Genomic DNA, 24,366 nt, shown 5'->3' with positions numbered 1-24,366 from the left:
GTTTAGTTTAAGTTTTAGAAAAGATCAGAAATGCTGAATTCACCTGCATTTTTTCCTCGATACAATTTTGCTCACAAATTACACTTTCAAGCTACAAATGTTAGTGTATTACAGTGTATGATGTGCTGCAGGAAAGGCAGGGTAGGAAAAATGCTATTAAAAATGTGTTTTTCCTATCTTACTCCATTAGATGGCAGTCAAGGACTAAATGTCCTCTCTAATCATTCAGCTACACTTAATGCCTGCAGCTCCACCTCCATCCACTATCACTGCTACCTACAGAAAATAACAGGAGAAAGAGATGATTTGTTATTGCACATTTTTTATTGCACTCAAGATACAACAGTCTTCTATGATCCAATACGACCTCTAAAGCAATAAAATTTAACTAAAATATTCTTCTTCTACCTCCAACATCACAGCAGAATAAACAGAACATCCTCTGTGCTGTGAAACCACAACATGTACGGGAGTTCAGCTTGGTTTGGTTTGGAGCTGTTGTGTCTTTCTGTAGCCATGACTGATGTATTGAAATTATTACTAGATTTGAATACAAGAGTTTATAGCAGAGACTTCCAACAGCTGAGTGAAAAAACTTGTCACCTGGTAAAACAATGAATTGCGGTTGAAAATGCTTAAAAAAGATGGAAATAGAGGATATGAAAAGACAGTGTCTGTTTTTCGGTGATGCAAACTAAACAAAAACGACAAATTAAAAGTAGGAAACCAAGGATTATTTTCATTCTAATGTTTTAATCTGTAATTATATTTGCAATTAATCAATCAATCTTTTAATCCATAAATTAGAGAAAATCCCATCTCAGTTTCCCAATTTGTCCAGTGCCCGACAAAGCAATTGCTTTGCTCATCCAGCGCCACAGTCTCAAAGAGGAAGAGCACCAAATCCTTTGACTAGTGAAGGTTTGGCTTTTCTGCTTGATAAATGACCCAAAGAAATAACTGATTATCAGAATAACTGTCAATTTTCTGCTGATCAACTAAACGATTCATTGACTTATTGTTTCATCACTGGTTCAGAGTTTTCTGTTAATGGTGAGTGACACACAAAAGCTTACCTACCAACTATTACTCCAACCTTGACAGCACTTTTCTGATAGAAAAGTGCAGCTTCTGACAGACATTTGCAGGATAATTATCACGTTTTTTCTTCTTTCTTTTTGGCTTTCGCATTTTAAAAGTCATCCGTCACTCTAAAACCCCATTAACATTCACTGATGGGATCTGGTTTCAAAACTCGTGCAATAAAATTTGAGCAGATGAGATTAAGTGTGTTAAAAATGCAACTACACTTTTAAACTGTCCCTAAAAAAGAAAGTATGAATAATAGATGAAACAATTAAAGGTTCTGAGACAATTTAGTGGGAAAAGGGGTGAATACGTACTGTCATCCAAATTAAGTGGTATTTCTCCAGTTCAAAGGGGAGAATGGTTTCAATAAACTGTCAGTATGAAGTCAAAACTAATTTCAACAATTGAGAAAAACTCAATTAACTGCTTTTACACTCACTAATTTGAATATTCAAGCCATTCATTAAAACTTTGTTTTTTCAAACTTAATTTCAACCTGTAAAATAAGAGTCTCATTTTGTGTGTGTTTCAGCATGAAATAAGGTTGAGTGTGTCAATGAATCAATACTGAAATAAAGGAAAATCTTAGTGCTGAAAAGATTCAAAGATGAAAATACAACTGCAACTGAATTCATTAGACTGCTAGTCTGATGTTAGAGCCTTCATATTCCACTAAACAGTGACAAAATATTGTATCATTCTGTTATAATTCACAAGTAGGCTACATTGTTTTGTTTTTTTTTAAATATCAAAAACACCACAAAACTAGTCTCTGTCAGACATTCATTATCGTAAAACTATGTAAATTATTTAACATTTACAAACAGTAAAAAGTATTGTCAAGTAGACAATGATAATAATTACACAGCCATTTGAAAAAAAAACAAAACCCTCATCCCTTTGGTGGAACAGATCTTGAATTCATGAATAAAAAAAACTGACAGCATGTCATCCTCAAAAAAACTAAAAATTATTGTATTACGGGAATGAATCCAGATTGTTGTGCTTTCCTACAGGACAGAAGAGCAGCTGGTGAATACATGAATATGGAGTATGCAGCATTATTTGCTATGACACACACACCAGTATATATGTGTGAGTGTATATTGTTCTGTGTCCGTCCTGATCCAAGTTTGTGCAAACTGTAAAAATGTTCCACCAAAGTGAATTAGTCTCATAAAATGTACAAGAAACAATACAAACATCGATTGTTGTACCTAAACGTGAATGTTACAACTAACCTGCACTCAAAGTCAAAGTTTGTGACACTCATAGAAGTACATTATATATTAGATTTCATAGTAATAAGACCTAAAAATACTGTAAAACTTCTTACGTACATTAAGCTGTACCAATACTTGCTTATAAGTAGTGAGGCAAAATCGTCAAAATATTGTCACAATAATGTGCATTTTCATATCAATGGTTCTATTCTAAAAGTCTTCTGACAGATACACGGTGTCCTTTATTGTAGAACTAATAAGTACCTCACAGTCTGTTCAGAGGTTCTTCGCTGTAATTCAGTGCCGCCTGCTACATTTGAATGCATGTAAATATTTCCACACTAATGGTAAAGTCAGCTAGGGTGTACATTCAAAACATACAAGGGTATTCAAACCTAAGGCCAACAGACAATTCAATTAATCTGATGCATGACATGGCAGATTACAGCACTGCTTCTTTAAATGAACAACATGAAGAACTTCCATTATCACCACAGCCGCATTTGAACTTCAGCCTCTTGTCACACATCCTGGTCCCTGACTTGTTTTGAAGACAATTTGTTCTGTACTGTAGCCTTGTGGGGTTTTTAATGGGTAGTCTCACTTTAACGGCTCATTTCACCTGCAGTAAATCATAACTGCAGCTGTCTGCTGCTTCTGCATACCCTCCCAAAACTGTTTGATTAGTGTCTCTAAAAATCCTGAGGAGCTAATATGTGGATACAGCAGCAGAGAAGATGCAGGATAATAAATGGTACATTTCCCTTTTGGAAATGACTTTTGTTTACTGTGTTGTTAATTAAGCCAACTAGCGACCTAACAATCCTGTTAATTATTTGCTTGGCTGCAGCAGCATTCACAATAATTAACATTAATATTATAGATAAATTGAACAGTAGACTCAGTGGAAATGAGCTGCAATAGTCCCAACAGAACAAGACCTTTGTGTCATTAAGACCTCTTCATTTAAGTTCACTGTGTGGAATATTAACAATTAATGTGACATGTGTCATGTAAATCAACGCGTTGAAGCGTGTATGTGTGTTGCTTCTAATGGCTTATTGCTCTAATTAAATAGTATTAGCACATAATTTATTCAAAAAGTAATTATTAAGCAGAAGCAGTTTGGATTCGTAGCGTGTTAGCTAGTAGGCTAGTAAACTAATTTGGCAGAGTTTTAGCGGAGCTGACCTTCTTCAAAATTGCTGCTTTTCGCAACAAATGTTCACAGAAAAGGCCAAAAGATTCATTTTTGTACATTCAAATTTAAAAACAGGCATGTAATATAATGTCAAATTTGTTATGGGATGTAAACTGAATTTTAATAATTATTATAATATCAGTTAGCTGCTGCATAGCCACAACACTGTGCAACAACCCAGCTAATGAGGGCCAGAACTGTTTTTTTTCCTGTTTCATCTTGGCTCAACAATCCAGCAGCTTCCATCTGCCATGTCATTCAATTTTTTTGGTCAGTCACCCAATTTGATACATAATGGATTGACAGCTTTCGAACAACGACTGTGCTATTGATGGATTTCAGTGTGTTTGTGTGGTTGCATGTGTACAGTATCATCCTAGCGACTCCTATTGAGGTGCACAGAAACTCTCACAAGGAACACAACAATGATGTCACTCTTTTTTTTCTTTTTTTGGCTTCACAAAAGAGGACATGTGCTAGGAAGGTAGGTACTCGGCATGCTGTCTGACCGGGTTTGACCTTTGACCTTAAGGCCTCACATCTGCCCAAAGAGGATGGAGCAGAGCAGGAAGATGGCATAAAGAAACATCAGACCCAGACCCAGCCGGCGATCCAGCTTCCAGTGGTTCAGATGAACACTTGTCACCTGCAAGCGGAGAGACAGTGGTGAGGAAGGAGCGATGAGGAGCATGAGACAATCGGATATTAAAGGATATTAATTATGAATCCTATTGTGTTTAGTAAAGCAGGTTATTGTTAGGAGAGTGGACATATAAGAGAGCCAGACCAATACTAAATTTTTGAGGCCAATATTGATATTTGAGGGTTAAAAAAAATGTTAAAATCCAATAACCATCATGTTTATTTTTCTTAAAAAAAAATTAATTAAAAAAACTATTTTGATGAGCATCCCTTAAAACCTTTTTAAAAAAACCTAAAAAAAAAATTTTGGCCACATGGGGGCAGTGCAACAAAATGTAAATACCACATGGACATGGACAAAGTTGGGGAGAATGTTCTGGCAAACAGTCGCCTACTGACGCATACTAGTTGCCGACTTCATCAGTCATCTGTTTGCCGCTGAGCAGGTAATGTACAGTGGATTAAAGTGTAAACAGCCACCTGCTGCGACTAGAAACAAAGCTGACAATAATTGTCGGCCCATAAAAACAAAATATTGAAGTGACAGAAGCTGATTCCCTGTAGAGTTAAGAGGAAAGTCAGGTGATGATTATGAGTGAGAACTGTCACATTTCACACAGTCACTTGATCCACTGGTTATATAATAATGTTTGTTAAAGCAGTTTTAAATGTTATTAATAAAAAATTGTGACCGAGATATGCAATATTTTATAGATGAAACAGAGCACTCTGATGGACAACATGTTTGGAAAGTACCTCACACATATAATTGGCATTTCTGTTCAGTAATTTTGCATCTGCTAACATATTAACTGACACAAATATTTCTGCGATCAGCTAAAATTGGGTGATGATATCGGCTTTTCCCATATATCTGTCCAGCTCTAACATGTAGTACAAATAATCCTGAGGACTTCTAATTATATGACTGAAATTATTTTAATGACATTTCAGTTATTTCATCAAACCTGTTCTCTGTTCTGTCCCTTTCATGACGTGACCACAGGAAATATTTGCATGCAGATTTGTATGATACAATGAGGTGAGAGATGGAAGACGTCAAACTGTCTACAACATCTTTATCTAAATTGAAACCCAGGCAGACATGAAAACAACTGTGCAATGTTTAGTATGTTTTGTTTACTTACTGTCAGAAACACAGAAGCCAACAGCAGGATGACAGAATACACCAGCCCTTTATTATTTATGAAGACCTGTGATAAAAAAAAGTGTCACTTTATGTTTTATGACATCTAACCCAAAATCTCTGCCTTGGTAGCTCTCTCACACACATGCAGACATCAGTAACCCAGGAAAGGCAGAAAGAAGAAAGGACTCATATAGTAGGGAGATAAAGTATGTGCATACTGATGATCCGTGGTCCACCACAAGGGTACGCAAAGCCCAGGGGAAACCCAAACCCAACAGGATGTCAAAGATATTGCTGCCTATGGAGTTAGACACAGCCATGTCCCCCATGCCTGAAAAGAGATGGGAAAAGTGACAGAAAAGTGCTGAATTGAAGCACTTGCACCACAAAGAGAAGACAAGCAAAAGATCTGGAGTTGGGAGATTCAGAGTTGTACTCCTTTTTTTTTTTTTTTTACCTTGTCGAGCTACAATCAGACTTGCCATGCAGTCTGGCACGCTGGTCCCTGCTGCCAGGAAGGTTATGCCCATGATGTAGTCAGGGATGTCTAGAGTGAAGCTGATGATGGTGACCTGATAGAAACATTAGGACACATCAGGGTCAAGTATTCAGCTAAGTAAGTAAATAAGTGCGTGCCGCAGTATCGTCACCTTTTCACAATTCATCATCTACAATGTACACAAAGGGAACGTGCTCAAATAATCACTCTGTATTGAAACAACAGCAGCCACCCCTGGCATCCGTGATCGGTTTGTCATTATTTCAGTTTGTAGGTTTTTTTTATTTTTTCTGTGTTTGAGTTCAGTATCTGTCAGCAAGGCATATGTCCTGCCTCCTTACCATCCACACCATGAGGTAGGAGAACACAGCGATCCACAGGGTGGAGGCCACAAAGGTGACCATGAACCAGCGGTGCCAGCGTGGCAGAATACAGTTAGGCACAGTGCAGTAGAGCAGGAGGCCCAGAGGCCATGTGATCACCCACTTCACCCGCGCACAGCAGCCACCTGTGAAGAGCAGGAAGTCAGGCCCATCAGGATCAAGTATTTAATCAATCAAGTAAAAGTGACTTTTTATCAGCTGAGGAACAACACCAAAATATCTCAGGCACAGCTTCCAGCAGCTTGGAAGTGACACAATTGTTAAAGTCAGTTGTCAAATTGTTTGATTAAACCCAGTAATCCGTCAAAAGAAACAAATCATTTCAGGTCTAATTTTATTTTCACTTGTGGCTGTTAACAACTGGTGCTGGATCTTCCTCACCTGGTATGCGCACAGGACTGAAAATCCCATCTTCATCATCTTCCTCCTCCTCTGGCTGGCACACCTCCACCCCTGGCTTATCTGCTAACTCTGCGTCTCCTATCCCTCCTCCATTCTCCAGGCTGCAGGAGCCCGTCCTCTTCAGGCTGTTGCTGGTTGACCCGCCTCTTGACCCGGGGCCCGCCTCACAGACCCGCTGGTTCTTCGAAGTCCGGATCTGCCTCTGTCTCTGTGAAAGCGGGAGCGGGAGGTTTTTGTTGGGGAGCTCCAGGGCAGATTGTGTTATGATCTGTGATACTTGCGTCATGTACCTCACTGATGAGCATGCGTCCTGCCATGGAGAGCCTGGTGCGGGGGGAAAAGTGGGCTGTGATCATGATACGCAAGCCGGCCTCAGAGAAGGACAGTTTGTGGGGGTTGAGGATGAGAAGCTCATCCACCATCATGACCGGAGGAGGCTCCTGACCATGGACTTGACCATGACCTGTGAAAGAGGTGTGAAACACAAATAGCACTCCATTTACATTTAACACACTGTTTGAGATCCCAGGAAGCATTGACTGGCAGCAAAAACAAAAAACCCCACAGACACGTTGATTAGCCTGAGGTGTAACACCTTCTGACCTTTGTTGAGCAGCACCATGGAGGTGTTGCAAGCGGAGGCATCCTCTCCCATCTTGTCCTCTCTGGGATCCTCTGATCCGACGCAGCACGGCCTGACGTTTCTCAACTGGCGCGTCACAAACGCCAGAATCTGGGAGTTGAACCTGCAGCCAAACAGATACCTTGTGTTTATATCCATAGATACAACAAACAGAGTCCGTGTGAGTCAGAATGACGTGTATGTGGAGGCGTGATGACTGATGAGGAAGTTTGGTCTCCTGGTAAACTTACTTCATGATTATAATGTAGATTCCATACATGGTCATGAGGAGCAAGGACTCCCACCTGCACAGCGAGCAGTAGATTTATGTTAGTCTAGTCTGACATACAACACAGTTACACAGTTGGTGTTTGTACTGTAAGTGAACCTCCATTCGAAACTTCACATCAAAGATACATACAACATAGTATAGTTAACCTTTGCTTTAATCCTACTGTAATGCCAGTGGTGTGTGTAATGCCTTACATCAATATAAATGTGTGAATAATGTTAAATATAATTCATTTTTAAATATCTATCATCTGCTTTATAACATTCCTTATATTTGTTGTATAAGAAACAGAAGATTTTTGAAAGATGAAAAAAGAAAATGTTATGTCAGGATTACAGTATCTTACATATACATATAAAATAAGAACAGCTTTGGTTATTTCTGTATTTGTGTTTTTATCCTTGCTTTTCTCACTGGTTTGAAGTGGCCACGGCTCAGGTGAAAAAAGCTGATGGTGGTTGTTTGCTTCAGTTTTGTTTGAATCAAATTGAACCCACACAGCTCTGATGAAGCAGATAAGTTTAAAACTCTTAATAAACTGTTCATGTAACTCAAAATGTTTCTTTTGTGAACTTTAACTTTGATGATTATGTATTTAGTCATGAATATTTAATGCCAGAGAAATACATTCCCCGACAAACAACGGAGCTGAACTCATGCAAACAGCTGCTTCACTTGGTCAGACACTAGATGACCACTGCTGCACATGTGCAGACTCATATCTCAGATATTCTGAGCATGCAGTGATTTGGCAAAGCCAACTAAAACACAAATCTGCCACAGAGCATTCAGAGGAACAGTGGTCCAGGTGAAATACAGCAGGACAGCTTTGGCTCAGCACGCTGCAATTCAATAACAGTCCTCCATATATCACCAATGAATGCTCTGGCCCAGCTGACATTAAGTCCATGATTAAATCTACTCTTTCATTAAAACCATTGACACATACAACAATGGCCCCCTTTTTTTTTTCCTTTTTTTTTTAGCAACAGGCCTCAGGTCGACAGGATCGAAAACATTCAGGACACCTTAGAAGCTAAGCACCAAATGAGCCTGTTGAGAAAGAAAATCTACACAAAAGAAATCAGCCATTTAATCCAAAAGTTAAGCTTCAGAACCACTGATTGTATGTGAAGTGGCTGTTACTAATGACACGCACCTCCTCCACACAAACTATACAAATGAAAAGTCCTTTTGAACGAATTCTAAATTGAACGTGTTCTTCGTCACCTCTGCCGACTCTGAAATACAGGTAGCTGAAATAAATGTTCAGATGTATCATTATTTGCCGAGTACAAATCAGGAACCATATCGATGTAACACGCTCCACAATCACTGACTGTTGAACCTGCTGACACCTTCATCTTCATGATTGTAATAACAGCCAATTGAGGAGGAGGTTGTGACATCAATCAGAGCGTGAGAGGAAGGAGATGAGGAGATTTGCAGATCTGTTGTCTGAGTACAGATAGCAGCTGTAAGAGTGTCTCTATGGAAATGGGATCACATGATGAGCACTGACTGTGATACAGAGTTATTCAGAGCGTCGTGTATATTCAATACAAATTTTAATGGTATATAATTGTGAGTTTCCTGCTGTAAATGAGCCTTAAAGTGACGATTCTCATCAGTATGCCAATGTCGTCACTGTGACTTAATGTTAACAGAGATGTCAGCTCCTTTCCCATCAACTGTGATGATATAATGCAACTCCTTATTTAATCAAATTCCTGACAGAAAGTTTGAAAAGCTTTAAAACAAGCTGAGCCCTGCGGTTGAATCCAAACTGATTTATACAGTTAGCATCAGTGAAAACAGTGGAAAACATTGTCTCGTGCAGGCAATCAAGCATTTACTACAACATTTATTCAAAGCTAAAAAAGTATGAACATACTTCAATGTATATGGACTCACCAGACAACTGTAGCATCATAGATAACCTAGAGAGGAAACAAAACAGATTGTTTAAAGCCCAATGTGGAAGAGGAAAAGCTTAACACTGATGGATCCTTTTGGTGAAAAGCACATCTCACCATGATGAGAGTCAGTACAGAGAGGATGTAGTAGGAGGAATCTCGAAAAAGAGACCACCACGTCAAATGCACAGTCTGGAGAGAAAAGTAAGAAATGTTAGTGTTCATTTTCAGTAAGAACTACATGTAAAATGATTGGTTCTTTCATACCTGGCCCGCAAAGATCCCACTCAGGCCGATGATAACCAGGATGTTGAAGACCGCAGAGCCCACGATCGTGCCGACTCCGACGTCTCCTTTGGTGATGAAAACACCTGAGGGTGGGAGACACAGAGGGATGAGAGGAGGTCAACTGTGTCGCTTTGTTTGGTTTCAGATGAGATAAGAAATCCCCTCAGTCTGTCAACACCTATCACCTTCTGTGCGCTGTTGTCAACAGAAAACTTTCCCAATAAATTTGACTCCAAATCAAACTGATTTACAACATTTACTAAAACATCTGAAATGGAGAGACTGATTTTTTTTTTTTTTTTTAAATCAAGGCCTGAAAATAGGAAGGGCGATTAAACACTGATTTAAATCAAGAGTGTAGTTGAGGGTTGTAGAAGTTTGATTTAAATTAGACTCCACTGACATCTCCTGGATGATTTTGGCACTGCAGGGACTGAGAGGACAACTGGAAATTTCAGCATTTATGCCTTCAAATGTTCGGAATAAATTTTGGCAGGCTCTCTCAAAACGGTGTAGACTGGCTGACCTACTAACCAATAAGAGAGGTGAAAAGCTCGGGAGCAGAGCTTCCTGCAGCCATAAATGTCGCCCCAGCCACATCTTCACTGAGCTGCAGGTTCTGCAAGATTAAAAAAAAAAAAAGAGACAGATCAAAATATAATTATTAAATATATAATTCATTTTAAGAAAAGCATAGTGATCGTTTTTCCTCACCTCAGATATTTTCTCAAGGGAAGGGACAAAGTAGTCATCACAGACGATGGCCAGCGCGTAGAACATGTAGATGGCCTGTACGAGCACAGATAAGAGAGCGGAGGGACACATTCACATCCTTTCTGTTATGTAGGTCTTTCTTTGGAATATACGATGTCAGATCTTTTGAGCGTTTTGAGTCAAGGATGTAAATAAAGTCAAGAAACTGATTTTGTGTGAAATACTCACACAGAGTGCATGCAGAAACACAGCCCCCTTCTTCCTCTGCTCCTTGGTAAAGATGTCCTCTGGAAACTCATGGATGGCTGTTGGGGGGGGGGGGGTTAATTTTTTTTAAGTTTAGTTTTTTACATTTGTTTTTTGTAATAACACAATCTTAATGCTATCTACTAAAAAATGTACAAATGGATACTGATCCAAGTGGTCCAAATGGTCTGTGACACATTGATATAACTTCTATAAAGTCTCATTTGCTCATTTCAGTCACTAAGGAATAGATTAAATAGGGAATAAATTACATATTTTACTTATTGTCCTCTTGCTTGTGACATTTTTTTCCCAGATGAAATATAAGATTCTTTGTCTCCTTCTGATTTCTGATGTAAAGCCTCATTTTTAAAGTATTACCTTCTTTCATTAAATCCTCAATCCTCAGTCAACGTGTATAAAGAACAGTGTTATCATCCTGTGTGTCTCATTTCAGACACAATTTCTAACAGATGTAGCAAAAACCCACAACAACGTCTTCTGGACACACTGTTTGTCTTGCACTCAACAGTGAGACAGGAAGTGAGGTGGAAGTGAAAGTGGCAGCTGCTTCCTGTCCTTCCTCGAGTGTAAAAGAAATGGAAAACTGTTAATGACGGCTTAGTGTCCCTGTGCTCCCTTGACGTTCCGCAGAGAGTGTGCATCGGGTGTGTGGTACAGCTCCAATTTACAACTCTGAGCCGAGCTGGATGAATTTAAACTATGGGGGAGCATGGAGCTATTTATAGCTCTTCTGCTGTGTGAGACAACAGTGGCTTGACAGGCACACAATAAGCACGGTGCAGCCGTCACGATGCACGCCGCACGCTGAACCGCGGCTGCATGGAAACTGAACAACAGACTGTGTGGATTAAGATTGGGTCCCTTGTGATGGGGGATATGAGATGTGATCTTTGACACTGCGGTGTCAGAGACTGAGAGGAGGAGACCATATGGTCCTGGGGAGGGGACAGCAATTTGGTCATGTTCAGTTAGAAAATGTAAATGTTTGTGCACTGATGTTTACACGTTTGTGTCACTGCCAGAGTGAAGCGCTGCCTCTCTGCTTGCAGGCTTGCTGTGCCGTAATATACGTCTTTTCAGGGCCTAGACTTGAAGTGAGTTTTTGAGGGTTGATGGAAGGGGCTGCGTCTCTGTTTTCTGCTCTCTTAGACGACTGGAGGAAAAAGGCTATTTTCTGTGTGCCAGCTGTTATTGCAGGGCAGGGCTCGTGCACTAAATCATCCAGGCTTAGCATGTAAACTTTGTGTCATCTTATTGCACGAAACAGAGGCTGGATGTGAAGCTGCACTATATGCGTCTTCTGAAGCAGCCTGTCAAGATGATCAGCTGTTGGACATCTGTGCTCTCTGTGGCCTTATTTCTTTCACCTCCCTCTTTGCTCCCGGTGTCCTGTCTAACTGCACTGAAAGACTTCCAGTCTCCGTTCTGCCCCAAAACATAAACTCCCAGGTTATGCTGTAGGTAGAAACTCAGGGCTGCAACATGCAGCTCAGATGGACGCTTTGAAGAGTTGCTCTGGTGAAGGCAGTTGCTATGGTGACCCTCTCCCCGGGGGCAGCTTTTTTTTTTCTTTTTTCTTTTTTTTGATGGGTGGCAGTAGGAAGCCAAAGGCAAGGCGACTGCGTGAACAGTGAGAAAGGGGGGAGGTGAATATGTGTTTCCCATGGTTAGGGTTTATGAAAAATGAAAAAAAAAGAAGTGACAGCAGCTCTGGACCGTAATATCTAAAAATATTTATTTTTCCTTACAAACCCTCAGGAGAGGTCTGAGAGAAAAGAGGGAGGGGGGAAAACGGCACAGAGATACATAGAGACAGAAACAGTGTGCTGGTTTACTGAAGGCTGTTGGACAGGAATGTACTCTGCCAAGACTTTTACGCTGTGGTTTCACAACACAAGACCACAAACTGAAACACCCGCATTACACAGGACTGCACATTTGCAACTTCCCAAATCAGGAATATAAGCCAGATGTGCATCAGCTCGATTAAAATCAGTCATTTTGTAATCAGAGGTCCAAGTACGACGTTGACGTACGGTTACGGCTCCGACAATAGAAGTCACTCTGTACTCAGACCTCTAACATCACTTCTCTCTGTGCTTGGTGGCTTTTCACTGCCAGAATCACAAACTGATCCCACCACTCAATCACCTCTGATCTAGATCTGTCTGTCACAGCAGTTCATATATCTTTGTTTCATTTCTACACAAGCTGAAGTACTCCTCAAAACATAATCCACAAGTTTAAACAGCACCATACATTTCCTCAACCGTCTCACACATTTATGGCTGCTGTGGCTTCTGCTGTAACATGAAGGACATCACTTCCTGTGTAGGAGGAAGCAGACAAAGGGCAAATGTGGAGCTTTAATAAACTGGCTGAACTAAACTATGTTACCATTCATTGATTAAATGTTTAATTTACTAAATGAAGAGGATCCTAAATCATTACTCTAATATGAACAGCTTCTAGTGCATCAGTAATTCTGTACAGATAAGTTTATCTTCCTTCATTTGAAAACACATCACTTCATTTCACAAGATATTGAAGTTGTGTGACGATTTCTTCAAACTTTCTGCAATGCCTCCATCTCGTCAGCTGTGAGGCAACATGGAACAAACTGTGTCAGTAATAAGTGCATGTAATGCTGAGTGGGGAAGACCTCCCCACAGACTTACACTGAAGAATAACTAAACTACTCTTTGGGAAATAAAGTTTCTTGTGAATTAGTTTTTGTGTATTTGAAGTGGATCAAGACAGTGATTTATTCAACTTCACAAACCAAAACCTTACTGAAAAGATGTGAAGACCACTGGGTCAGTCATCCTGAGGGAGGTCTGAACCATCATATAGGAGAAATGCTAGGATAGCAATTAATTGTTACAACCCAAAGTATTAAACATATTTTTTTTTCATACCACCTGAAAAAGTGAATAAGATAAACTGGCTCTTCGCTGTTCACTGAATGAAATTCATGGTTTTGCACATTCTAACAACTGAGCTAGATGTGTTGAACACAAGGTGGATTAAAGTTGAAAGATATTTACTTGAAAATGAATCAGTCTGGGCCTGGGGTAGGGCTATTGTTAGTTTTTCATTGTTTGTTTTTCACTCTCTTTCTCTTGTTTGTCATGATTTCACTGATCACTGTGTTTTGCTCTAAAACTTTATACTGCCTTTGTTTAATGACAAAGATAACTAACAGATTATGGTAGATTTGTTTGTTAAGAAGGAAAGCGTAAATTTGCTGTAATGCATCTGCTTTATGGTTAAACACAGCATGAGTGTCAACACTATAAAACTTTATTAGCTTTTAATTGACTCCACAACATTTATTGCAATAATTAAACCCTGTTGTCTATTTCAAACTCCGGCAGTTACGAGTTTATTTTGGTGTAATTTGTATCAGATAATAATGACAGAAGACAATTTCAGTTTTAAGTTTAAGACAGCATTGATGTAAGCTCTATCAAAAAGGTTGTTTTTTAAAAAAATCTGAACTGTTTATGTCGCACTGTTCACTGTGCATCTGAGTGATGCACAGATACTTATCATTATCCCAATATGTATATTATGTGAGCGCTGAACAATAAAGCCTGTGCAGCAGATTAGATTAAATCTTCAAGTAAAAGGTCAATGCCAGACAAAATTATCAGAAGGCATTACAAGTGCCGAATGACAGGCAGTGGGCGGGACTGAATAATATATTGATCTGAAAGTCTGCAGGGGTCCTGGAGTCAAGCTATGGTATTGACTGGCACACTGAGTAAAGTCGTATCATGAACCAACCATACATATACACACACACACACACACACACACACACACACACACACACACAATGCAACACCGCTGCATTTTTCATGAGGAATCAAAAAATAAATATTTCATCCAGGTGTGTAATGTAAATTCAATTATGCATTTGTTCTTTGATTTCTTTCCTTTGAGGCAGTTTGAATGCGTCTCTGATGAAACGGCAGCAGCGCTTCAGACCGCACTAACAAACACACCACACACACACACATCTCACGTGTCAATAAAAACACCAAACATCATGTTTCATTGTTGTGACAGAAGTGAACAAAATCTGATCATACCGATCATGCTACACCATTTGTCATCAGCTGGTTAAACGGATTTAAAGTAAATGTAAAGTCAGAGGAAACAGTAAAACATCTCCTTTTCAAGGGCAAACAGGACTTAAGAGGACTTTTATGATAAACCTGACAGTCAGTTTTAACCGCTGCCTTTTTTTCCTTAAATGTTGACTTGTTTTTGTGGGCAGAAAGTAAAAGGGACTGAACAGGATCCAACCGTATCTGCTTCACATTTTCCACAACCTCACATGGCTACAAATAATGGCCACATTAACTGCTGTTTGCTTTGTGTGGCATCCATAATCTGGCTGTCCTGATAAAAGTCCAAGACCATTTGAAGACAATTTGTTTTAGATTATCTGCCAGCCTCTCTTTCTCAATGCTTTACCAAAAAAACCCCCCAGAAAACATGGCAGTGGAAAAATACTATTCTCAGCTGACTGTCTCTTGCCAAAATAAACAACATAACAAGCCTCAGCGACACACACAGTATGAGCCATTTACTTAATTTACATTATTTGGATTCATTCACCCCTCCTTCATCTCCTCACGGTCTATTTTTAGTTCTTTGCTTTGCACTTTTAATGTTTGAAAGACAGAATTGTCTGGGTTTCAAAATTTAGCATTCAGTTGCCTAGCAACAACAGTCTCCGAGGCTTGTCAGCTGAAGGCGGATCAAACCGTCTCCATCTTGTTAAGTAGTGGAGGGATGAAAAGAGAGAAAGAGAGCCTGGGGCTGGACGTTACTGTGCAATCCCCAATATAATATCCCCCGAGGTCCAGCGCAGGTTTTTTAATCACACTACAGATTATGCAATCACTGTCAGACGGCCTGCTGACGAACAGGGCGGCAACCTGGGCCCGGAGCCGTACTCACTGCTATGTCTTATACTACCTGTCCAGCTTTTTTGTTCGCCTGCTTGTCTCCTGCTGGAGACAAGCAGGCGAAATGAAGTACAATGAAGTATCTAGCCGCAGTACGCTTGTGTCCTTGTGAGAGATAATGAGGGAGATCTGTTTGCAACCAGGAACTCAATAAAGGTTAAGTATGTTATCAGGTAGCAAAACACAAATGGCTGTACAGAGAAAATGGAGCACTGGTGGAGACATACACCGAGTCTCATTATTTTCTCTCTCAAGTGTGGGGAAGAAAAAAAGGAAAAAAAACTCTGGTGTAATATCACAGATGAGGACGTGTGACAGCAGCGGGACAGTGAGGTGCCTGTATTGTGTGAATTGACTGCAAGTGCCAGATCAATTGTCCCTGATGAGTCAGTATTCATGCACCTCTCAAATATAAGCTCTCCAAAAATATAACTAATAAATTATTGGTAATGTCGCTGTGGAATTACTTCTCCAGATAAAATTATCAGAAGCTCAAAATGGAGAGTTGAGGTTTGGCGATAAAACAATGAATTGAATGAAAACTAAAATCTCTGGTCATACAGTGGATAACTGAGCGAGTCAAAGCCTTGATACACTATTTATCAAATTACTATAAATCAAACCTTACTGACTGGATTAAGAATAGCCATGCTGTGCTAGTGTCGTGTGCACATTATGTAAATAAACTAGGATGCCCTCACATGATGATCTTTCCCAACTGCTGTGATGAATAAGATAAAAGTGAAAGGTTCTGGGAAGTCTCCAAGACTTCACAATGAGTTACACTGCGTATTTTACTGCCACATGTGCACGTCCTTGCTCACAGAAGGCAAGCGTCATTCACTCAAATCTATTTTTAAAAAGCTGGAGATTATTCATTGTGCGTGTGTTTGTGTGTTTTTGGTGGTTACACACCCTCAGAAGGCACACCTGAGGTGCCAGGTTATTTGCATAGTATAGAATTAGCATAACTTGACTTGCATCAATTTCTGGGAGAAATTGTATACTCATTTGCATACAATACAACATTGTGACCGACAGTCTAATATTAGCACAGCCGTAGAGTAAATGCAAATGATCTGAAGATACAGAATTGTATATTGTCAGTGAGGCAAAAGGTTTTTCTTTGTGCAGCTGTGTTATTTTATCTACTCAGTGCTATTCTCCCCACACAGTTCCTCTCTGATCTGAATTTTTAATAATAAAACTGTCAGCTGTGATGACTGCGGCTCATGTCAGCCAGCCAGCTAATCAGCCTGGGAACCAGAGAAACACGGGTCTGATTATTGCTGTCGATTGGATGCATGTCTCAGTAATAAATCGACAAAGAGCAGTTTGAATCTGTCCAAACTCTTCACCGTGCAACCACACTCGTGAGGCAAAGGAAAATAACTTGACGTCTCCAAAAGAAAAAGACAACCTGAGAAAATCCAATCTGACTTTCACTCTCCTTTCAGCCTCCTCTTTTGTGCTCCGTCTGTCTTCTCGAGTATTTTCAGAGCACAAGCTTGACACTGACTACACACTCCTGTCAACTAACACAATGCTTAGTCCGCATGACCTTTCAGTTCACCTGCAGGGGAGAGGCAGAAATGGTACACTCCGCCTTCCTTGTTTACCTGCATACACCACACACATGCACATAATGTAGAAAAATGACACCGCTAAACCATTTGTGACTCTCCACATCTTCTGAATAGTCTCTCAAATGAACTTCCTAACCAATACGATGCACACCATTGCCGGTCATGTTGGGTGTGTGTAGTTCCAAATATCATACCATGAATTAGGCATGTGCAATATGGCAATATACACTCAGTTGTCAGTTAAACAGCCCAGAAATAAATCCTTCCTTCCTGTATTGAATTCACTGGATAAGTAAAAAAAAAAAATAGAATAACCATTCCTATCTGCTTGTCTCAATTTTATCGGTTTTGAGGAAATGTAAAATATCACCAGACATTTCAGCATTGTGATGTAACATTACATACACACCCTAAAAATGAATGTACGCCCTGAATGATAAGGAAGTGCTTGCAGACAGTCTGGGGGAGTTTGCTGGTCTGTCCTGGAGGAGCAGATTGCATCTATCCAGTTTAAAAACACAGTGACTCACCTGCTCGGGGCTGATCCAGGCTCTGGTTGTCTGACTTCTCCTGCATCAGCCTGCGAGTCCATCGCAGCGCCCCGTCATTCACGCCTGGCCAAAACCAAGAAGACTCCGCCTCTGTTATAAAACGGCACCAGAGTCATTTTAGTGCAAAACCAACCTGATACAATTAAAAAAAAAAAAAAAAAAAAGACCTCACACACTCGGGCTATGGAAGGTAAGCTCTGTGCTTTATTGCAGAGAACTAATTGATTTGTGCATCAACTATTCTGATAAATCAAATCATCATTTCAGTCACTGTTCAAGCAAAAATTGATAAACATTTGCAGCCTCTCCATTATGAGGATTTCCTGATTTTCTGGATATGAAACAATGCCCAACACAATTCCCTAGAGCCCTCGAGCGTCTACAAACTGTTGGTTTTGCTGAAAAACAGATTGAAACACAAAAATATTCAGTTTAAATGGACAAAAAACAGGGAAGAGAATCCTCCAATGTGACAAGGTACAACTATCAATTTTTGCAATTTTTTTTTAAATAATTTAAAAATATTAAGTTTATCACAACTGTTGTCAATTAATTTTCTTTTGAGAGTAACTGTCAGTTTTCTCAAAGAAAAACTGAACTACAATAACCAAACAATCTATTTCTTATTTTATTAGTTTGGCTTTTGAATTTTAAAAATGTACACTTGTCCACCATCACCCAAGAATTGTTATTGTCCCTTTTTCCTTTTCTAGTTATTGTCTGTAGAGTTATTCTTGAGTGAAGCGAGGACGCACTGCAGTTTCATGTTTCTGGCTCTGGGAGATAAGAATATGTTCAGTAATTCACTCCATGCTGCCGTCAGCTGTCCTGAGCCATCAGCACTGAAGTCTTTACGGTGTGTATTTCAGCTCTGTATTTCATTCCTCAATAGCTAATCTCTGTGTGGGTTTCAGTTTTTTACGGCTTTACTAGGGCGATAACCGAGGAACTCCCCACAGATAGATCTGTCTCATCATATCCCCAATGGGAAAAAAAAAGATACAGATATACTCCACTGCCACCCACAGAGATCTTTCCTCCGAGGGCTGAGACGATGGTGAGACGATTATTAAGCTCTGTACTACACACTGTCCTTTTATTTATGAAGCGGCTTGGTGTCTGTGTCTGATGCATTTCGTGATTGCCAGGCGCTGTAGAGTCCCTTTGTACCGTACAGCTCAATGAGCCTATTTCAGGAGGGCAGCGGTCGTGGCTGAGAGGAGACGTGAAGGCTTTCATGTTGAGGCATCAAGAGGAGCTCAGCTCGTATGAAATTCAAATGTGTTTCTGCCGCAGATGGCTCGGCACCATTTTCACACTTGTAAGTGGGAGGAGTTTCCAACACCTAAACCACATCTCATCTCATTAGAAAAAGCTGAAATAAAATGTGTGAGGCTTATTCTATTTTTTTCCCAGATTCAGATTTTATAAACTCTTAACATGGTACTGAGCACAAACAACATAGACAACACTGATTATTGACAACTTTACAACTGAAAAATAATCATTGATTGAAATTGACTAATCATATTGTACATTTGGCAAAAATCTTGCCGGATTAGCTTTTTTTTTCCTATTTTATTTCATTGCAAATTGATCAACTTTGGGTTTTCACCTGTCTACTGGACATAAACTATCAAAAGCCATTTCATTGGAACTGTGATGGGCATTTTTCACTACTTTCTGACAATTCATATACAAAATGGTAAATCATTTCATCCAGAAATTATCTATTAACGAAAAACAATGTAGTTGCATTGTTAATATTGAGGAAGTAATGGCTCCCAGCACAAATAAAATGCAGCACAAATGACTTGTAGTTAGGCCAAAAACATTCTTCAAATATTAACCTAATTTACATAACTTTAGGCTTATCTAACTACAGCTGTAATAAACACTAAATATAGAAAGGCTATACTTCGCCAAGTCTTTTTACTCAATTATTCACTATGTTTGCATTTGAAAATTGAAATTCCATGCAATATTTGTCTCCTAGACAGTTGTCATTGGAGAAGTTGGACTCTCCGGTTCCTTTCCAGGCCTTTATATCTATCAGTAAGTTTGAGAGTTCTAGTTATGCTAATGTTACACCGGGTTTCCCCCAGGAAAAGCCACCGCAGATCTTGATGCATCTTGTCATTTAATCAACTTAGTTAGTAAATGACAACCTGAACAATAGAAATATATGGCAGACAGCCTGTTTGACCTTCTCACCTCATGTTTTTTAATTAGTTATTATGACGTTAGGCATTGCCTAACTCTAAAGTCACAATAAGCTGTTCTAAAGTGGACATAAAGAACACAACGTCACACTTGATGCATGCACTTGATTCAATGCATGTAGCAACACTGTCTTCACTCTGGCCCTGACCTTTGTCCTTGTTTATGACTTCTGCTTATAGCTGTGGTGACAAGCTAACTTAAATGTTGGCGTGATTGTTCCTCTGGGTAAGACTGTCTGCTAAAGGCCTAAAATGTAAATATAAAGTAAAGAGGTTGCAGAGGGATCAGTGATGAAATCTTAATCCTGCTGCCACATTCCTCAACATAACGCTGGTTGAATGCAGGAAGGTAAGTATAAATACCATCATGCTAAGTGTAAATAACATAAATCATAATTCATCTCTTTACACACACAGACTATGGGGAACCTTGGAGAAGAAGCTCTGTGTCACAGACTCAAATGTTCATGTTGTGACATTTATTCACAATGTTTTTTTCTTATTCTTAAGGCAGCAAAGAAGTTAAAATCCCAGGAATTCATCTGGGTGGGAACATGCTGACATGAACTGAATGCTGCATCATTGAATAGCACCTATTTAATTCTTTATTAAAGGCCTGAAAGAAGAAATCATTACTTGAAACCGTAAAGTCCAACGCTGTACTCTATCATCAGTTCCATTCAGGAAAGACAAACCACTGCTGCCTCCTTCTTTAGCAGAAACAAGACATTTAATCCCGTCAATCACACATTGACTGGACAGACCGGCTTCCTCAGCTCTTACCACAAACAGGTTCACAGCCTCCACTGGCCAAGACTGCAGTCTGTGATAGTAAATGTCTCTGACTGTAAAATCCTCAATAGTGGCAAAGCAGGTGAGCATGACTGCATATGAAACCTGAATCTATAGATATTACTTTGTTGAGTGTTGGACTGTCTTTCAGTCCAACACTGTGACCTCACGTTCCATGTTGATAACAGTGGAGTCTTCCAGATCTCCACTCTGACATTCAGACCGAACATTTACGTAAGTGTCACGTTGCAGTAAACAGAGAGCTGGTGAACATTTGATTTTTTCAACAACCTCTTCCTGCTGTAAGAGGCAGCTCTGATGAACCCAAGTTAGCAACCAGCAAGCTAACATCAGCAGCTAAGGAGTTGCTTTGTGTTTGCTGGAGTAACTGTTGGCTACCACATTCACTATATCAAATTCAGAAAATAAAATGTTAATGTATGTTATAGCTTTTTTCCACTGTTTCCAAGTAGCAAAAAAAAAAAAATGTATTAGTCCATTTCATATTATAACATCCGCTAGTTGTAAAAAGCTATTCCTACTCTTTTTGCACTTTGTGTGCTGTCAGACCGTCATGACATGGGACCACACAGGTTTTTATGTGTCAGCTGTTAGACTCACTGCTGCTGTGACTTCTGAATGTTTTGAGATAAACTGCTTGCTTCTACAGACGAGGGTCGGCCATCTTGGAGATATGTTGGCTAGTGACGCCCCCTTACAAAAGACTGGCCAACCAGCACAAACAATTCAACAGGTTTCTTTGTTTTCTGCTTTGTTTTTGCTGCTGTCTGTAGGGAGTTCCTCATACTTCTTCATTGCTTTCAGCAATATTTGTTGCTCTAGCAAATTTTTCTTTTTGGCAATTCTTGTTGTACAGCTTCTCTTCATGTTCCTTTGTGTGACGCTTCTGCAAATTTTTTTGTAATCGAGTTTGTGATGTTAAAATACACTTGTAAATAATTTGTTTTGATTGAAATCCAATCTAGTATAGTTTTTTTGACATAATCAGACTGCTGTTGATACAAGTGTTAGGTCAGGACATCCATAAATGGTCATACAAGCAGCAGCTTTCAGGATGCTACAGTATGTGTAATATTTTCCAAGTATTATGAGCGTAACCTGCCTGTCGCCATTACAAACAGCAGACTACATGCTTTGCCCTGTGCTTTTATGTGGTTTAAGTTGAGCAGCCTTGGTCTCGGTTCAAAAAACCTCTTCTGGTTGATGGCACACTCATAATTTAAAGGTGAAGTATAAATATTAATGACACGGCTCATTCACCAGGACACTCTTCAACGAAGGACAGCATGCAACACCCGGATGAAACCTTAACGTAAATCAAACACTCCTGATGGAACAAAAAGTTCACTCATTCATATCTTTATAACGCACATGGGATTACAGAGGAAAAAGTTGGTGGTGAAGCTGCTGATGAGCCTGTGTGACGGTGTGTGACCATATCAGCAAAGGTGATGAGAGGGTAATGAGCTGAAGGGGGTGGGGGGTGGGGGGTGTTGGGGTGGGGGGGGTGATGCCAAGAGGTGCAGTGCTGCTCGATGAGACACTAAAGTATCAAACTCAGACTTCACTCATTTGTTTTCTCATGCTTCCACAACAAGAGAAAAACAACCTCATTCTGGCCACTAACGGACACTAATGCGACCGGGAATGATTACACAGGTTGATAATTTTATGGAGGAGATATAGTGAGGGGGAGGTGGGTCTATGTGCGCATGAACTGTAATACTTTATGTGACATGAACTACACTGCATGTCGTTTTATAGATGTGTTGTTCTCACTTGTCAAGTTGATCTTACTGTGGGGATGGATGAGGAATCAGTAGGGAAATCAGGAAATGGGGATTGCGTCGAACATATGTCTTGTGTATGAAATTGTGTAATATTGCGTCATGAATTGAATGACATGACAGTTTCTGTAAACCACATAATTCCAGATCCATAAATCCATTTATCTATTATTTGTCTACGTTTACAATTTATTTAGCTGAATGAAAAACACATTCACAGCTACAGTGACAACCTGGCAAAAGGCAGAAATTAAAAGGGCAGCCAGTTTATTGAGGGATAAAGCAAGTATGTCCACAAAAATGAATTCTTGACACGTCCAGTCATATACAGTATTTCATCTGAGATGAATATATGGCTGCTGAATCTGCAATAACCTATAACTGAACTTATCCCCAATAGGATTTATACATGCCACAATTAGTGTCTGCTTTATATAATCTGGAAACTGTCACATTCCTGCAGTGTGAACAGAGAGTGGCCAGAAGGACAGAAGGTTAGCAATCATTTTAGAAAATAATGAGCCAACATTTGAATATTTAAGCAGTGCTTCAGGTGTCTAAAAATACGCAGCAGGGTTCGTCACTTTGAAGACAAGGTTTTGCTTTAAAAATGACACATTGCTGGAGAATTGAACCTTAAACCTGTGCACCTGCTTATCTTACTTACACAATTATACTAAATTGTCAACTAGTTTAACAAATGCTCTTCAACGAAGCTCTTTGTTAAGACCAATGGTTTTATATGGATGGATATGTATAAAACGGTGTAAGGGTAATACACACACACACACACACACACACACACACACACACACACACACACACACACACCAGCACATTATATATATATATATATATATATATATATACAAATTAATTTCCTTATTTTTGGTTCTTTTGGTTTCTGTTTTTACCACTGTCAGTTAGGCTAATTATTTAATGATATGTGATGATATGATCTTAATATAGGAGATTAAATATTATAGTTATTTAGCATCAGCCTAAAACGCGGGCTCTTGATGGCTGCACCTCTCATTCTTCATGTAAATTCAATGATTAATACTGTGCATATATGATAAAGTGTGTCATGTTGTTTTTTTTGTTTTTGTTTTTTGTTTTATTTTGATATAATATGTTTACTTTCCTGTGCGTATAACAATGCCCATAGGATTATAATTATCGGGCAGGCTCGCAGGCGCGCGCCGCCTGTAAATCTATATTAAGGTCTCACCTGGTGCCTGGATAACCTGTGTGAGCCAAATGACTGCGACCAGCCCGACTCCACAGCAGCAGAACCGCTGGAAGGGCCGCCGGTGCCTCGCCGCTGCTCTCATTCCTCAGCCGGCCGCATATCCACGAATACACATCTGTTGCTCTCTTTCCGACACTTGTTTCACACTTTTTCTGCAAACAGCTCCGAACAAACCTCCTCCAGTAGAGGCAACAACAGCGAGCGACTTCTCTGCCAAGTTGTGTCAAAAAAAAAAAAAAAATCCCCGCAGAGACGAGCCTGGTTTTCCCCTCCGGACTCAGAACAGACGCCGTGCTGGTTCACTCCGCCGAGCCTCCGGGTCGCACATAGCGAGTAAACGCGTAAAAAAAGCTCTCTGCGTTCATGTGTAGAGTCTGAAAGGTCGACAGCAGATCCCACAGTGAGGTGCAGCAACAGGAGGCGACATGCTCTGAGCTCTGAGCGCTTTCACTCTCTCTGACTGCCTCTGCTCTCGCTGCGCT

At 39.8% G+C, this 24,366-nt stretch overlaps 1 protein-coding gene across 1 annotated transcript; it reads right to left on the bottom strand.

Annotated features, from left to right (window-relative positions):
• Positions 1–302: 302 nt before the first annotated feature.
• LOC130182870 (sodium/potassium/calcium exchanger 3) lies at positions 303–24,366 on the bottom strand. Its single transcript, XM_056398053.1, has 17 exons — positions 23,864–24,366; positions 17,790–17,900; positions 10,650–10,726; positions 10,422–10,496; positions 10,242–10,326; positions 9,687–9,790; positions 9,537–9,611; positions 9,418–9,443; positions 7,463–7,516; positions 7,193–7,335; positions 6,880–7,052; positions 6,569–6,797; positions 6,146–6,312; positions 5,763–5,877; positions 5,524–5,636; positions 5,304–5,369; positions 303–4,159 (listed from the first exon to the last, which is right to left on the bottom strand). Exons 1-17 carry the CDS (start codon positions 23,964–23,966, stop codon positions 4,049–4,051), a joined length of 1,827 nt encoding a protein of 608 aa, XP_056254028.1. The 5' UTR covers positions 23,967–24,366; the 3' UTR covers positions 303–4,048.

This window comes from Seriola aureovittata, chromosome 15, assembly GCF_021018895.1.
Source record: "Seriola aureovittata isolate HTS-2021-v1 ecotype China chromosome 15, ASM2101889v1, whole genome shotgun sequence".
Taxonomy (NCBI): Eukaryota; Metazoa; Chordata; class Actinopteri; order Carangiformes; family Carangidae; genus Seriola; species Seriola aureovittata.
This window is presented reverse-complemented; position numbering and strand designations above follow the sequence as displayed.